General features: G+C 53.8%; 1 protein-coding gene across 1 annotated transcript; it reads left to right on the forward strand.

Annotated features, from left to right (window-relative positions):
- The first annotated feature begins 222 nt into the window (after window positions 1-222).
- On the forward strand, window positions 223-8,345 carry TOB2 (transducer of ERBB2, 2). The gene is made up of 2 exons (XM_069854463.1): window positions 223-377; window positions 4,668-8,345. The coding sequence occupies exon 2, from the start codon at window positions 4,754-4,756 to the stop codon at window positions 5,774-5,776; it is 1,023 nt and encodes a 340-aa protein (XP_069710564.1). The 5' UTR covers window positions 223-377; window positions 4,668-4,753; the 3' UTR covers window positions 5,777-8,345.
- The last annotated feature ends 8,130 nt before the right edge of the window (window positions 8,346-16,475 follow it).

Here is a 16,475-nt window from a genome sequence, read left to right on the forward strand (position 1 = left end):
CGGCGCCGCGTTGGGGGGGGGGGGGGGCAGAAAAAAAAGGGCAGAAAAGAGGAATTAACCCCCCCCCCCGCAACCGGCGGCTGCGAAGGGAGGGGGAAGTAGTCCCGGCCCGCCCTCCACGGGCCGCATCACGCTGGGCGGGAGCGCGGATCCGTGCGCGGGGTTGCTAAGGGTGAAAGTTTGCCGTGAGTTGGCTCAGTTGGGGCCAGGGCGCGGGCGGCTCCGGGACGGCGGCGGCGACGCCAGCACCACCGCAACCACCACCGCCACCATCGCACCGCCGGCAGGGTCGTCCCGCACCACCGCCGGGGATAAGGCCGGGGCCAGAGACCCGCCCGGCAGCCGCCGCCGCCGGCCCTGGAACCACCGAGGACGAAGTAAGTGGGGACGGGGCCGCCTTCCTCCCGCGCCCCCTCCCTGCCCCGATTCGCTGGGCAACGAAAGGGGCCTCGGGGGGAGGGGGACGAAAGTCCCCGTGTCGGTGGCGCTGTGCGACGCCCCCCGTTTCGCTCGGTTCCCCCCCCGGGGAGGGGCGCGGCTCGGCCCCGGGAAGGGCGAGGCTGGGCACCCCGGGGGGCGAGCAGCGGCGGTGCCTTCGCGGCCCCCGCGGTTGGGGAGGGGGGAGAAGCGACAACAAAGGCGCTGCCGCGGCTGGGCTGGCGGAGGGGGGGGCTCAGCCTCACCCCTCCCCGGGAAGGCGGAGGGGGGGCGGTCGAGGTGCCCTTCGCAGGGGAAGGGGGTCACGGGGAGGCGGCGCGGTGGGGGGGGGGGGGAGGCGCCCCCGAGCATCGGAACGCCGGGACGCGGGTCTTGCGCCCTGCCGGGCTCGGTCCCGCAGCCCGAGGAGGCTGCGGCGGGGCGGGGAGGCGCCTCCCCGTCCCTGCCGAGAGGGGAGGGGAGCGGTGCCCGGCGGTCCCGGGCCGCGGGGCGGGTTCCCCGGGGCGGGACGGCGGCCACCGCGCATGTACCGTGGAAAATTTTGTGCCCTGCCCCGCCGAGCCGGAGAGCCGGGGGCCGGGCCGGGCCGCGGGGCACGACGGGAAGTGTAGTCTGGGGTCCAAGTAGGTCGCGGGATGGGGAGGGGCGCGAGGACTACAACTCCCATGGTGCCCCGCGGCGCCGGGGGTGGGGGGGCCGGGCAGCGGGGTCAGTGGCGATGGCCGCGCTCCCGGGGAAGGGGCGAAACATCCCGGCTTGGGGCGCGAACGGCGTGACTAGCAGGAGAAGGGAGGGCCCACCGCGCTGGAGAGGCCGCAGCTCCAATCCCCGGTTCGGGTTTGGGCTCCTCGCCGCACCGGAGCGTGTCCGGAGGAGGCAGCGAGGCTGGGGACTAGCGACTGAGGGAGCTGGGGGTGTTCAGCCTCGAGAAAAGGAGGCTGAGGGGAGACCTTATCGCTCTCTACAGCTACCTGAAAGGAGGTTGGAGAGAGGTGGGTGTTGGCCTCTTTTTTTCCAAGTGGCAGGCGATGGGACGAGAGGGAATGGCCTCAAGTTGTGCCAGGGGAGGTTCAGGTTGGACATTAGGAGAAATTTCTTGACAGAAAAGGTTCTCGGGTACTAGCATGGGCTTCCCAAGAAGGTGGTGGAGTCCCTGTCTCTGGAGGTGTTTAAAAGATGGGTAGATGAAGTGCTCAGAGATACAGTTTAGTTGTGCACGGATATGGTTGGACTCGATGGTTTTTTCCAATCAAACAATTCTGTGATTCTACGCTATGAGAGAATGGGTTGTCACAGCCGCCATCTCTTAAAGCCACTGGGAATGCTGGTGGCAACCAGCTGGTGCCTGGGGCCCAGGCCTCTCCCACGAGCTTGGAGGGATATTGGCAAGGTCACCCGCTGTGTTTGCGCAGCAAGGAGGAGCGGGCGCTGTTCCTATATTTGCTCTCCCCTGGTGCAAGTGGTGGTTTGGCCTCTCTCCTTCAGTGGGTTCCTCTGTGGGTACACAGGGGCGAAGGGGGCTCCCGCATTCCCTCTGAGGAGCAGGGGTACGGCCCTTTGTTCCCTGCTGGCACCCCAGTGTTCCACCCATGGAATGGTAAGCCTTTGCTTTGGAAGTGTTCTTTTTGTGCAAGACTTGTCAGAATACCTTTACAATTAATATTTAGTTGTTTGTTGTCTTGGAGCTGTGCTGCTTCAGCTGTTTTTTTTCTTCCATTTTATTACTGTGTTATCCCATTTTGGTGCGGTAGGAGGAGATTGAGGGGGTCTTGCTGGAACACCTTTCTGTGTCAATGACTGGAGGGGTCAGTGGTATCTTTGATTTGTCCCTTCAGCCAGTATCAGTTACGTGCAGCTACCTCAGCAGCTGTTGGTGTTGTTCAGATATTAACTCATCTTTATCATAGCCAAGGTACAGAGTATTCCCTTTTCAAGAAGGGGGAGTACTTTGTAAAGAAAAGAGAAAAGGAGGCGAGGATTTATAATTGTCTTCTCACTGTCTTCTGCAGAAGGTTGATGATGATGTGGGCTGTTCAGAGCATTTGTGTTGCAAATAGGGTAGTAACAAATGTTGGCCTTCGCTCCTTTCCCAATCTGTAATTTCTGATTTCTTCATAGACTTTTGGATCTGGATTATAATTTATCACGTGAGATTAAAAGATTTACAAACTGGCTGTTCTCTTTTTGCTTAATTTGCTGGGATGCCAAGCTGTCCTCTCCCTGAGATGCCTCAAAGCTAAAGCAATGAGAGGGCTTTGTGTAATCTCCCTTCTGAGGTAATATGGACTGTGTAAGCTTTTGTTAATGTTTTAGGTGTGTTTTTTTCCAAGGGTTTGCTTCATGCCATTTTCTCTGGAAAAGGCTCTGTATCTGTGCTGAGACTCTTGGCTTTTGAAAATGGCTTCTCCTTGCTGTTTGCTGAAGCATTCTGCTTGCTTATTTCCTTGGGGTTCATCTGTTCTTGCTTGAACTTGATCAGGTCTGGGTGACGTACCAGAAGTTGTTACACTCCAATAAAGACATAAATCTGGTTTTAAAGGCAAAACTTCTCTCCTTTGATCCCGTGTTTTTTCTTGTTGCTGAGTCAAACCCCAAGGGGATTCCTTCCAGAACTGACCACCTTGTTGATGCTTGAGGTGTGGGATGTGCTTCTGGTTACTGTCACCCTGAAGCCAAGCTTCTCTAAACTCAGACTCGTACAGAAAAAACATAGAATCAGCACCCCCTCTTCTGGTAATGGAGCCTCAAAATACTTGAAGGTTTGAAATACAATTTAAAATATACTTAATCCTTCTTGTCCAATCTACTAGACCAAGCAAACAAGTTGGGTCAGTTTTTTTCTCCCTCCTGACGTAGGCCAGCGTGGATACCTGGTTGTGCTGCTGGGATTCCCAGTTCGTCAGGGGAATGCTGACACCGTATGTTTTTACTCCATCCCCACCCCCAGATAATTGGCACAAGTCGTAAACATTGGTTTGAGTGCTGCGTGAGAGCATCCCCGAAGCCCATTTTAGGAAGACAGTGAAACACAGGGTGTCTGTTTGAGCAAGGTGAGGGCAGCTGAAGGCAGAGCAGCATCTGACTAAGCTGCCAATTAAAAACTGGATATTCTGCCTCCCCCTGGAGAGGCGTGGAGGCTACTGGAAGTGTGCTTCCTCTTAAAAAATCTGTGGGATTTGTTTTTTTTGGATGGGTGACAGCGCGGTGCTGACCTGGGGTGGGGTGGGGGCGTTGTACCCAGACTGACATTGTTTGGAAATCTGCGTATAATGGGAGAGTTGGATGTTGTGGTTTTGCATTGTGCTTCTGTGGGTTCCCTGCGTTTCAGAGTCTTCCTCGCAGGAGAGTGGGGGGAGAAGGATTACTTCAGTCTTTGGCAAGTAATTTCAGGTTTTATTAAGTAGGTACCTGATCCTGGCAGAGGTCACCTTCCCGCGTGTGGGGGTAAGCGATGTGAACTGTGTTGGACAGGCTGTTGGCATCACGCTTGTGTTTTGTGACCCCCAAACAGGTTTCCTGCCCCTCTCTCTCCCCGCTCCCAGCTGACTTAAGCTGGGATTTTAGGCTTGTAGCTATGCAGAGCCTCGACTGGGTACACTTAAGATATGTGCCTACCGGCTCGGGGAGGGGATAGTAAACATGGGCTGGCAGCCGGTGTCTCAGCACCCTCCATCCCGCCTTCTCATCTTGCCAGTGTTGTGTGCCAGCAGGACGTGGCACCCAGCCTCCTGGAGGAGAGGCTGGCTCCTGCCGGAGGCTGGCTCGTCCCGGGCACGAGCGGGTCCCTGCACAAGCTGCTGAGCGAGTCACGCGGCTGTTCGAGTGGTGCGCTTGTGTTCTGGAGAGGCTGGTGCAGGTGAAGCGTGCTGGAAGCAGCTGAGTGCCAGGCCATAGAGAAGGGCGCATTAGATGTGCTGAAATAGTTCTCCCAGCACAGACAGTTGGCCTGCCGGGTTTCAGCAGCGCTGTTTGGCGTGGAGGTGAGTATAACGTACGTGCCTGTGTGTGGGTAGTAGCTACACCTATATTTCCCCTGTACTGGAGCAGGGAGACTCCTCCCTACCAGTATCTCTCTTCTGGGGTGATTCTGCTAGAGAGCATCACTGCTGGTTAGGCTTTGTGCAAACTGCTCGTTCCACTTTTTTTAATGAAAAAGCGTGTCTGTTATCTCAACAGGTAGAGAGTTGTTGTGTTCTTGTCTTCATCCATCCGTTTCTCTCTTTCTCTAGGTCTGCTTGGAGCCAAATCTTGTCTATGTGTGTGTCATTTTGTCTCTTTTAACACACTGCCCTGACTTGCTTGCTGCGAAGGGAGTATGCATCTGGAGATCAAAGTTGCTCTTAACTTCATCATCTCATACCTGTACAACAAGCTTCCTCGGAGGCGGGCAGACCTGTTTGGTGAAGAGCTAGAGCGCCTGCTGAAGAAGAAATATGAGGGTCACTGGTACCCGGAGAAGCCTCTGAAGGGATCTGGCTATCGCTGTGTTCACATAGGGGAGACCGTGGATCCAGTGGTGGAGCTGGCGGCCAAGCGGAGCGGGCTGGCTGTGGAGGATGTGCGTGCCAACGTGCCGGAAGAGCTGAGCGTCTGGATCGATCCTTTTGAGGTTTCCTACCAGATCGGTGAGAAGGGCACTGTTAAGGTCCTCTACCTGGACGACAGCGAAGGCTGCAGCGCCATGGAGCTGGACAAAGAAATCAAGAGCAGCTTCAACCCCGACGCCCAGGTATTTGTCCCCATCGGCAGCCAGGACAACTCATTGTCCAACTCTCCGTCCCCCTCCTTCGGCCAGTCGCCTAGCCCCACCTTCATCCCTCGCTCTGCCCAGCCCATCACTTTCACCACTGCCACCTTCGCTGCCACAAAGTTCGGCTCCACCAAGATGAAGAAGGGCGGAGGAGCCGGAGGAGGGGGTGGTGCAGCAGGGGCTGGGCAGCAGCCGAGGATGGTCAGGTCTCCCACCACCAACCTGCTGAAGCACAAGGGCCTCTCCCTGTCTATGCACTCTCTGAACTTCGTCGGCAGCGCTGGGAGCCAAGCCCCGCAGTCGCAGCTCTCCCCCAACGCCAAGGAGTTCGTTTACAGCGGCGGGTCGCCGGGAGCCAGCAGTCTCTTCTTTGATGGCGTTGCCGGCGAGAGCCAGGCCAGCAACATCCCGCCGGCATCACAGTTCAACGCCGGCACGGGTGGTACCTTTGATATGGCTCAGGTCTTCGGTGGCAGCACCAACAGCCTCTTTTTGGAGAAGTCTCCCTTCGTGGAAGGACTCAGCTACAACCTGAATGCCATGCAGTATCCCAGCCAGTCCTTCCAGCCCGTCGTCCTGGCCAACTGAACGCACGGATGGAGAGTATTTTGGGGAGGGGGGGGCGGGGAAACAAGAACTAAACAAACAAGCAAACAAAAAAGAGGGAGAGAAAAGAAAAATAGAAATATACAAAAAATATTCAAATCTTATAAATATAGCTTCTTGGGAAAAGAGAGAGCCCAGTGTTGTTGTGCTGTGCTGGCAACGCTCCTGAAGCACTGACTTGTTTTTTAACTCAGTCCCTGTGCTTTTTTCCTATTCACTTTTTTACTCCTTAAACGAGTCTTGGGATTTTTTCAGTTTGTGTTTCCCCTTCCCCCACCACAGCCCAGGACTGGCGCAACCATAGGTCACGATGCTTCTGATTCCCAGCACCCTTTCCCAGCGCTGGACACGGGGGGGGTCCTTCCACCTGGGTGTAGGGATGTTTTCATGCCACCTTGACGGAGGAGGGATGGGGAGAGGATGAGTCAGCGTTGGAGATACACACACTCTTGCTGTGTGCCGGCCAGAAACGGGTGGGTGGGCTCGCGTTTCTGTTACGGCTCTGCCTGTAGACGGAGAGCATCTTCTGCGCCCACAGGCGCAGGCCGTTGCGCTGTTGTTGCTTCAGGCTCTCAATTCTGGGCTGGCGTCAGCTGTTCTGTCTGTGCTGGAAAGCATTAACTCTTCTCCTTGACTGGCCCCTCCGCACGTAGCAGGGAGGGAAGCGTTACTGTGAAATGGCTTCTTGCTGCTCCCTGCCTCAGCTGCGCTTCCAGCCGTGGCTATGGGAGAGCAGCGCTTGGAAATGAGTGACTCTGGTTACCGTCCTCCCCTGGGCATGAGCGTGGGGCCGTCCTGTGCCCTCTCAGGGCTGTCCAGGTGACCTTGTGGTGTGGAAGCAGCACCCACCTGTCCCTGCAGTTTGGGGAGATGGTGCTGAGCCAAACAGCATCGCTTGGGTCCTTCCCATGCTTCCTGGAGGTTTGTCCCAGCAGCAGGGGCCAACGTCCACCAGTGGTCACCTGGGTCCCAGTTCTCATTCCCTGCTGTGAATACCTCGTCTTGCCTCAGAGAGGGAATTCTTTTTTCAGTGGAGAGGCAGCACCACTTTTGAGGAGGAGAAAGGACTATGTTGTTGAAGCTGCTCTCGAGTGGTAGCGTTAAGGGTTTGTGCTTTCAGCCAGTCACGCCTGACTAAATCCCCCTCTCCTGCTTTTCCGGAGGAGGTGGCTGATCTTGGTGTGGAAGGGAAGCACCTAAACTCATCATTCCAGCCAGGTCATGTCAGTGTGGCTGGTGGCAGCAGAGTGGGGTCAGGTGCTCTGAAGGTGAGCGGCCGTCTCAGCATGTAGATGTACAGAGCTCCCTGCCGCAGGACCAGGATCTGCAAACACCTTTGCATCTTCCCCTGGGATAATGCGCTGCAGCTGGGCGGTAGTGGCTTTTCAGCTAGGTTGCTTCTGTGTTGGGGCCTCCAAAACCCACCTTGAGAGGAAGCTGAAGGAAGAATGTTTCTTGCCCGGGTAGGGTGGAGGCATCCTGGTGGGAAGGTGATCTCCTCGGAGGCTGTTGTTGGGAGTATGGAAGCATGTGAAGAGGAGAGAGGCGGAGGAGATGATAAGCCTTTGGTGTTTGAAGTTCTCAGTTTAAAAGAAAAATAAGCTTTTTTGCTGCCTTGCAAACTTGAGGTTTGGTTTTCTTCTAGTGATGTCTCTGGAGCACCCTCTGAAACCCACTTTTCTGATATCTTTTGAACCAATGTGCTCTTCCAAGACATCCCTATTTCAAGGGAGATGGGCTTTAATCTCTGCTTTTCCCACTCCCCTCCCTGAAGCCCAGATGAAGGCTCTCCAGCCCTCTTGTAGCTGTGTTGCCAGTGAGCCTTTGCAGAGGTCCCAGGGAAACCGCCACTGCCCGGAGCTCTTTAAGGAGAGTTTCCAGCGCGGCCTTCCCCTTGCTGGGTGACTGGAAGAAGCCGGGCTCCAACCTCGCCCCCAGCGCGAGCTCTCTCATCGAGCCCAACCCCACGGGTGGGCAAGGAGAGCAGAGCCCGCTGGCTTCCCCCAAACTGGTGCCTGCGGCCTCAACCCTACGACAAAACGCTGAGAAAAGGCCGGAACATTGCATTTTTCCCTTTTTCCTTTTCTTTTTGACCCCTCCACTTACAGATACTACCACTGCCACCCCGTCCTCCTTTGCAGGAGTGTGCTGCCGACTGCCAGCCCACTTGCCACGCTGGACTGAGGGCCACTGGTCCAGTAACCACCCCGTTGTCCCCTGCATCTTGCAAAGTCACCTGTCCCCGGGACAGCATCCTCTCCTCCGGCACAGGGAGGGAGGGAGAGGTGGGGATGCCCCCCCCAGCCCCCCGCTTGTGTGTGTGTGTGTGTGTGAAGCTTCGATACCGCTTTGCCCCGCCACACGTATTCTACCTGCTGTACAAATAGTGGTGCGAGTGGAAGGAGGAAAAGAGGAGGGACCAACCTCTTTGTATTTGAAAAGGAAAAAAGCGTGCTTCAGAAACGATCCTCCAGCATCAGGCAGCAATGGAAACTAACGGCCTTTTCGGGTCTTTTCTAGTCTTGGATGTAGGCGTTCAGCTTCAATTTTATTTTTTAAAAACCTGCACTAATTTACCTGGTTTCTTAGGAAGAGAAGAGAGATAAATTTTTTTTTTTTAACTTTTATTTTTTATGGGTTTGTGTTCTTTTTTTGTTGATGTCTGTTTGTATTGAATAATTTGCTACATTTGTAAAATGTAAGAGGTATATATAATATATGTATATTTCTAACTAAACAAAAAAAAACTGTAATTTTTTTCTTTTCAAGATTTTTTCTTAAAAAGAGGAGAGAAAAAAAATATTTTTTCAGGAAAAAAACTTTAAAAAAAAAAAAGAAGAGGTGAAGATTTCCTTTGTCCTCCCCCCCTCAGCCTCCCTCCTTTCCCTCCCGCCCTTCTCTGGGGAGCGAGTCGACAGTTGCCTTGTGGGAGAGAGAAGGAGTGGAAGAGGGTAGAAGTCCGTATGTCTCTGAGTGAAGGGGTTCCGCCTGGGTTTCTTTCCGAGAAGGGAGCTGCTGAGAGGGGGAACCAGGGGGTTGCTGTCTGTCTTTTTTTCTTTTTTTTTTTTATTATTTTATTTGGGTTTTCTTTATTTCTTTTCTTTTTTTCTTTAGCAAAGGAGGAATACAATCAGAGTTTTGTATTCAGAATGTTGTGCAATATTTTGGAACGGGACGTTGGTGTGTCTAGAGATTTAGTTAAAAACAAAAAAATAAGAAAAAAAATAAGAAAAAAAAAAAGGTTGATCAAATCTGTACAGTTTCTATTGTTCCAGATTTTTTTAAGTTTGTATTAAAAGCATGATATAATAACCTGTTGTCATGTGGTGTGTGCTCGGTGGGGAGAGAACGCCTGTTCCCAGACGCGAGGAGGACGCAGCCACCTTCCCTGCCCGCTTCTGCATAAACCAGCACTTGGTGTCTTCCCATCGCATGGAAAGGTTGCCGGGTTCCGCAGGCTTGGCAGCGGGTTCCTTGCGTTAGGAATAGCTGGCGCTGCCCAGGCTTGTGCAGCGTGTCAGGGGCGGCGGGCCCTGACCTCTCGCACGGCCAAGAATAGCAGCGGCTTAGGAAAAAGTGGTGATGTGCTCGGCCTTCCCGAGTCCGGCTGTGATTCAGCTCCCTAGGGAGGAAAGCGGGGAGCTGGCTCTCCTCCCCAGGAGAGAGGAGGGAGCGTGTGGTGCCTCGGGGGCTTTCAGTTCATCATCAGAGTTCCAAAAATACCCGGCTTCTGCAGCAGCTCCTGTGCGGCTGGGCTGGGATCTCCCTGGTGTCACTGCCCAGGGAAGGTGAAGCCTTCCAGGCAGAGGCTGCTGCAGAGGGGGGAGGTTTGGGGACTGATGCTGTTCCCCTCAGTGCTCAGCAGTCGGGGTTTATCCTGGGGCGCTTGCTAAGCAAAAGAAGCCTCAGGATGCACGTGCGGGCCCTGCCTGCCCTGCTTCGGGTGCTCGTCCAAGATAACTTCTCATGGTAGGGTGAGCGTGAGGCTGGCTGTGAGAACAAGTAGTGATGAAGAAGACCTGATTTTATTCCTCTTTTCTTACTAACCTCTTATTGCTCAGCTTTAATCAGAATTCCTGTTGGAGGAAGCTGCTCCTTTTTAGCAAAATGAGAGGAGATACCCCCTCTGTCAAATTCGTGAAACGTTCCATATATTTAGAAGGCTGAGGGGAGACCTCATTGCTCTCTATAACTACCTAAAAAGAAGTTGTGGAGAGGAGGGATCTGGCCTCTTCTCCCAAGTGACAGGGGACAGGACAAGAGCGAATGGCCTCAAGCTCCACCAGGGGAGGTTCAGGCTGGACATTAGGAAAAAATTTTTCACGGAAAGGGTCATTGGGCACTGGCAGAGGCTGCCCAGGGAGATGGTTGATTCACCTTCCCTGGAAGTGTTTAAGGGATGGGTGGATGAGGTGCTGAGGGGCATGGTTTAGTGATTGATGGGAATGGTTGGACTCAATGATCCAGTGGGTGTTTTTTATGAAATGCCTGGTGTCCCCTCAGGATGGCTGTAAGACGCTCCCTTCCCCAGCCCCATCCTGCTCAAGGGGTGGCTCACAGCTACCAGTGCCACCTCCTTGAAAAGCTGTTGAAGGGAGCTGCTCTGAACATACTTGAGGAAACCAAACGTGGAGCTGGCACCAGCATCCTTACCCGCAGCCCCTCTAGCTTGAATTTCTTCTGGAAAAGCTTGTGCTGTTTTGGCATTGGGAGCTGGGCTGCTGCTCGTGCCGGCCTGAGCACCACGTGAGTGTCACAGTCCGCTAAGCAGCACCACTATTTCTTCCCCTTTGTGTCTCAAACCCCTTGTAATCATTTATCTAAAGTATATGCAGACTTTTGCCCTTAGACACGTTTCTGGAAGTGGAAAATCGAGGGTGAGCATGTGCCTTCTTGATCCTTGCCCTGCATTCGCTTGGCTGCGACACAGGGAGTCATGGAGCCTTTCCCATTTCAGGCACAGGTAGGCTGAGTGGTAGGGCCTGGAGTTGGTTTACAGCTGAGAGCTGGGCAGGGATTAGGGGAAATCTTTGTAGACCCTTGTTCCTCGTGATGTGTTTGCCCATGTGCTGTCTCGGGGAGCCCAGAGGGCGTGGGGAGGGAGCGAGCGGGGTGCATGGATGGGGATCTCTCCTCCATCAGCCTTCGGGAGGTGCCCAGGGAAGCTGTGGCTGCCCCATCCCTGGAGGTGTTCAAGGCCAGGTTGGATGGGGCTTTGAACAACCTGATCCAGCGGAAGGTGTCCCTGCCCAGGGCAGGGGGGTTGGAACTGGATGATCTTTAAGGTCCCTTCCAACCCAAACCATTCTATGATTCAGTCGGCACAGGGAGGTGCCTGGGTGCTCCAGCAAGGCACGACAACAAGATGGGACTTGTCTCCTGAAACCTTTGAAGCGAGGGCCGTGGGGGTGGTGTTTAGACATTCGTCACAGGGGACTCCGTTATTAAGAAGGAAACTTGCAACCTGAGTCACCGAGCAGTCGGGCTCCCACCTGAAAGGAGGAGACAGCTAGGGAAGAAAATGCCACGCTTCAGCCTTCAGCTTTTCAGGCTGTGACAGTGAATCGGACTGTTCTGGGAGAAGGAGGGGGATGGCGCTTGGGGGAAAGCCTTATGCAAGCGTGAAAAGCCGCCTGTAAGGCAGCCGTGCCCAGGACTGTGTTTAAAATACAGGCCCAGCAAAACAGCCCGACTGTGTCCCAGCGGGAGAGCATCTCCTGCTGCCCCAGAGACTCCCAGAGACTTGGAATTATTTGGATTGAATAATAGATGGCGCAGTCGCCGCTGACAGCGGCTGCTTCCCTCTGACCTGGCACTTGCCGACGTGCTGGGACCGAGAGGTGGAAAAACACCACTGGCGGGGGGGCCAGGACCCGCTGAGTCCTTGGCATCCCCAAGGAGCGCTCCTGCCAGCACCACCTGCTCCCTGCTCACGTGGCTGCGGCCCGGGAGGGTGCAAGGCTGACGCTGTGGTCACGGAGGGACGGTATTTCCACCCCACGCGTGTCCTCCACCGGGGCACAGGCAGAGCTGTTGCCAAGGCTAGCCACCTCCCAAACCTTGTGCTTTTTCCTTTGGTTTCTACGGCTCGGCTCCAATTCAAACACGACCAGGAACGCGCTTGCCCTGGCCTTTGCAGAGCTGTTCTTTCACCGCCTCCCCCCAACTGCCTGTGTTATCACCTCCAGAAAGTTTTTATAAAGCTGATGAAGAACAAAGCTTTCACCCCTCGCCCCAGTCCTGAGACACCCTGGTGAGGGCTGAGCCCCAGCCAGCAAGTGTGGTGCAGAGGGGGCTACAAAGATGATCTGAGGGCTGGAGCACCTCCCGTACGAGGACAGGCTGAGAGAGTTGGGGTTGTTCAGCCTGGAGAAGAGAAGACTCCGAGGAGACCTTATAATGACCTTCCAGTACCTGAAGCAGCTAGAAGAGCTGGGGAGGGACTGTTTACAAAGGCTTGTAGTGATAGGACTAGGGGCAATGGTTATAAACCGGAGAGGGGCAGATTTAAACTAGACATAAGGAGGAATTTCTTCACTTGAGAGTGGTGAGGCACTGACACAGGTTGCCCAGGGAAGCTGTGGGTGCCCCATCCCTGGAGGTGTTCAAGGCCAGGTTGGATGGGACTTTGAGCAGCCTGATCCAGTGGGAAGTGTCTCTGCCCATGGCAGGGGGATTGGAACTGGGTGGGCTCTAAGGTCCCTTCCAACCCAAAAGATTCTGTGATTCTATAATTTTGAGTTGTATCTCGTTGGTGAAGGGCCAGTTTGTGTGACGGCCAATTTATACGCGGCCACTGTCAGCAGCAAATGTGACCCTAGTGTGGAAAGTGCATGTGCCGGAGAGAGAGAGAGGATTTTAATTCCCCCAAGAAGCCCTCAGAGGATGCAGGTTAGGAAAAGGAGATCTCTTTGATCAGAAGTTCATGCTCAAATGTTGTCACTTTGCCTTGAGGAGGGGCCGGGAATGGTGCAGGTGGAGGCACGAGGGGAACTTGCTCCCAAATGCCGAGGAGGTGATTGTGGTCTTGTTGTTATTCTGCAGTTGCTGAGATCTGGTTGAAGATGGTTTTTGCCCATTTTTGTTGGCCTCACGCAGCCTGCTGTGCTGCCTGACTGCTGAAGAAAGCAAATCCCTGGGAGGGAGCGCGTCCCTCCCAACTGTCAGGGTGTTTCCACCAAGGGCAAAGTTTTCCTTCGGGTGAATCAGCCAGAAACCTTGCTGAAGGTGCAGCTGGGGCTTTCATCAGAAAAAAAAAAACAAACCAAAAACCAAAACCAAACACAAAATAATCCATACAAAGTTATGTGTAGGGAAGGCAATGGGTAATGCTGCTGTAGCAGGACACACTTATCCGTGGCCCTCATTTTACCCGTGGATTCATGCAAGGACCAAGTCCAGCTTCCCTCAGCAACAGGCGCTTTCGCACGTCCTGATCTTCCTGCAGTCAAGTTCAGAGTCACCGTACACTGCTCTGAGCTCCCACAGAGGCCTGAGCGACACCACAGCAGGCGCTGGGCACCTCTCCAAAATACCCCAAGGTTGCTCTCTGTCCTTGCCAAGCCAGGGAAAGACAGAGGGGTAGAGGGGCAGCACCCTGCGGATATCCCTGGTGTTTACACACAGATGCAAATATCACAGTGAGGTGAGGGAGGCTGGAAGCCCCATCGTCCCTTCACTACCCAGTGAAATGGTGCATGTTCTTGGTGACCCAGCATGGGTGGCAGCTGTTTAGGCCTCCTTCCCGGCCGGCACAGCCCACTGTACACTCCCATCTCCACCTGGCTCTCTTCTTGACACACACACATGCACGATCATCCTTCAACTCACCCTCCGGGCTGGTCCTAACTCCTGACACAGTGCTTCTCCTCCAAGGACACGGCCAGCTCTCGCAGGGCACCCGTGAGTCACAGCATTGTCATTGCCTTCGACACAGCCGTGGAGACGCCAAGGCTTGGGGAAGGGCCACAGCTTCACCACACTCCCAGGGAGCACGAGGCCAGCACCCATCAGTCTCTCCTGCTTCCTCACGCTGGTCCCACCAGCACCAGGACCTGCTCTGAACAGGAAAAGAGATGATGTAGAGGGATGAGACATCCCAGACGAGGACAGCTTGTCTCTGCCAACCATCCAGCAAGGAAGGGAAAGGGCTTGACAAACCCAGATGAAAATAAGATCCAACAAAGGGTCCAGAAAGGGCACACGCAAAGGCTCCGAGGCAGAGCTGAAGATGCTGAGAAGAGCAGTCGCGCTACGTCAGCAGTCCCTGTTGGACGGGGCATTGAACACTGTAACCTACAGCCTGAGTGCTAACACATCAGCACAGGGAACAACAAATTGCTGACTTTTGGAAACACAGGCAAAGAAACTTTCCTGTGTTCCAGATAATAAATCACAGCACAGATCAAGCGTACAAAGCCACGCAAGAGAAACCTCGCTTGGTCCTTCAAACTAGAAACTTGGCCATTGAGAATAACTGGTCCACACAAAACCAGCCAAATCCAAAGGAGGTTTATTTTATTCTGATAAGACTTTATTTTTAATCTTTAATCAGTCACTTCTCCAAAGGTACAGTGCTCTTTGAAAAAGATTATTTTTCCTCCACGGAGATACTTGTTCTGGGAATTTTTTGACCTATCCGTTCAGATAAATGGAAACCTTCCCCAAACCAGTGGTTACAGACGTGACAGCAGGGACTTCAATAGCCCCATTGCAAGCAGAAAATAATAAAAAACCAGATCTACATGTATTCTGTCTAAATCATATTAGGCCAATATTTATTGTAGGAGAAAGGCACTGACCACATCTCTCTGTCATGCAGGTATTCAGCACACAACCACCATCACAGCTGAGGAGATTTTCCTACTTAATATTCTGAAGAAAACGCTCCAGGCTTCCCAACATGCACCTTAAAATGCTACAAAAGGACATGAGTCCATCCAGCCTTGGCCACAACGTTTTTTATCATGAGGTGCCTGACAATGAAGCACTGTTCCTCTGAACACACAGAGCTATTGCGGGGATGGTGGGTCTTCCAGCAGCACCTGGTGAGGCTCTGGCACAGGTTGCCCAGGGAAGCTGTGGCTGCCCCATCCCTGGAGGTGTTCAAGGCCAGGTTGGATGGGGATTTGAGCAGCCTGGTTGGTGGGAGGTGTCCCCACCCATGGCAGGGGGGGTTGGAACTGGATGAGCCCTGGGTGAGGCTGGGTCCCTTCCAACCCAAACCATTCTATGATCCTGTGATTGATCTCTGGTCTGTGATACTGAGCTTTCCTGGAAAGCAGGATGAACTGGTTGAACAAGGTCATCTGAGGACCACAACAGTAATCTGCAAAGCAGACTAGGAAGCAGAGGTCTGTGTTAGTACCTGCTTGCTGACCCTTCCCTTGCCTGGCCAGTAGAGCTTCATAGTCCAGAACTGGTTAGGGCTGGACATCTTCCTTTAACACACCTAGAGTGTCCTGCAAAGTTGTGCAAGTTGTCTTACCTGGAGCTGCTCTGCCCTCAGAGGGCTGCAAGAACTGATGGGAGAGGACAATTACTATGAGGAAGCCACAAAAGCAAGACCAGAGCACCCCACTGGAGAAGCCCATGTTGCCTCAGTGGCGCAGCAAAGCTTCCTGTGAATGGCTGAAGGTACATTTTGGTTTCCACAGTCTGGAAAGGAAAAGTGGAGGCGGGGGTGGTGTCAGTGTGTTTGCCTGGTTGAAAAAACCTACTGATTTTATCCAGTGAGGCTTGTTGACCTTGACAGAATCAGGTATAAGGAGCTGGCTATGATCTCACAAAAAAAACCTCCTCAGGTATTTTTCTGTGACACAACTCTGTTGAGGAAAGTTTGATTAGTAAGGGGATCATTCTTTTAATTCACTGCCTTTCATTCTGACCCCTGTTCCTGCAAGGTCTGCAGGCAGAAAGGGTCTCCATCATTGCAGGAGGTGCCACTGCCCTGCCAGAAGAATGCAAAGAGCTCCTCCTCTCCTCCCATGCCTGGCAAGGTTGCTGGCCACCCTTTCCTTCACCTGGATATATCAGTGGGGAATTTAGTAACGGCTGCTCCTGGAGGGAGCCACATCAGTGTCAATTGGCAGGATCTTGCTCATCTTGTGGTGGCAGCAGCTGGCTTTCCAGGCTCTGCCACTCGCAAAGCAGGCTGCAGGGCCGTGGCTCTCCAGCTCGCAGCCACTCCAAAACCTCTCGCCCTGGATCCTGCCCTGACAAAGCATTTGCTTGTGCTGGATGAACGGTGGGCTTTTCACAGCTTGCCAGGCAAAGCAGATTGAACCTCAGAATGTTAAATGCTTGTGCTGTCCCACAGCTGAGTCCTTCTTGCAGGTGCTCTTCACCGAGCAGACTGGAAAGGAAGGTGAACGGATGCTACTGCATTTCTACAATGTTTGCTGTTTCATGCACCTGCTGCCAGAGGCGGTAGGAGACCCCAAGAGTGTGGGAGGGTTTCCCAGCTCTCTGGCTACTGACACCATGGATGCTGGGGACTCATCTGCCTTGAGAACCTGGTTTTAAGCTGAAAGAGGGGAGATGTAGTTGTTAAGAAGATTTTTTGTGTGTGTGTGTGTGAGGGTGGTGAGGCACTGGCACAGGTTGCCCAGAGAAGTCGTGGGTGCCCCATCCCTGGAGGTGTTCAAGGCCAGGTTGGATGAGATTTTGAGCAACCTGATCC

Source organism: Phaenicophaeus curvirostris, chromosome 1, assembly GCF_032191515.1.
Source record: "Phaenicophaeus curvirostris isolate KB17595 chromosome 1, BPBGC_Pcur_1.0, whole genome shotgun sequence".
Lineage (NCBI taxonomy): Eukaryota > Metazoa > Chordata > Aves > Cuculiformes > Cuculidae > Phaenicophaeus > Phaenicophaeus curvirostris.

What these genes read in the sequence shown, in the direction of transcription:
- TOB2 (XM_069854463.1), top strand. Translation starts at nt 4,754, where the DNA reads ATGCATCTGGAGATCAAAGTTGCTCTTAACTTCATCATCTCATACCTG.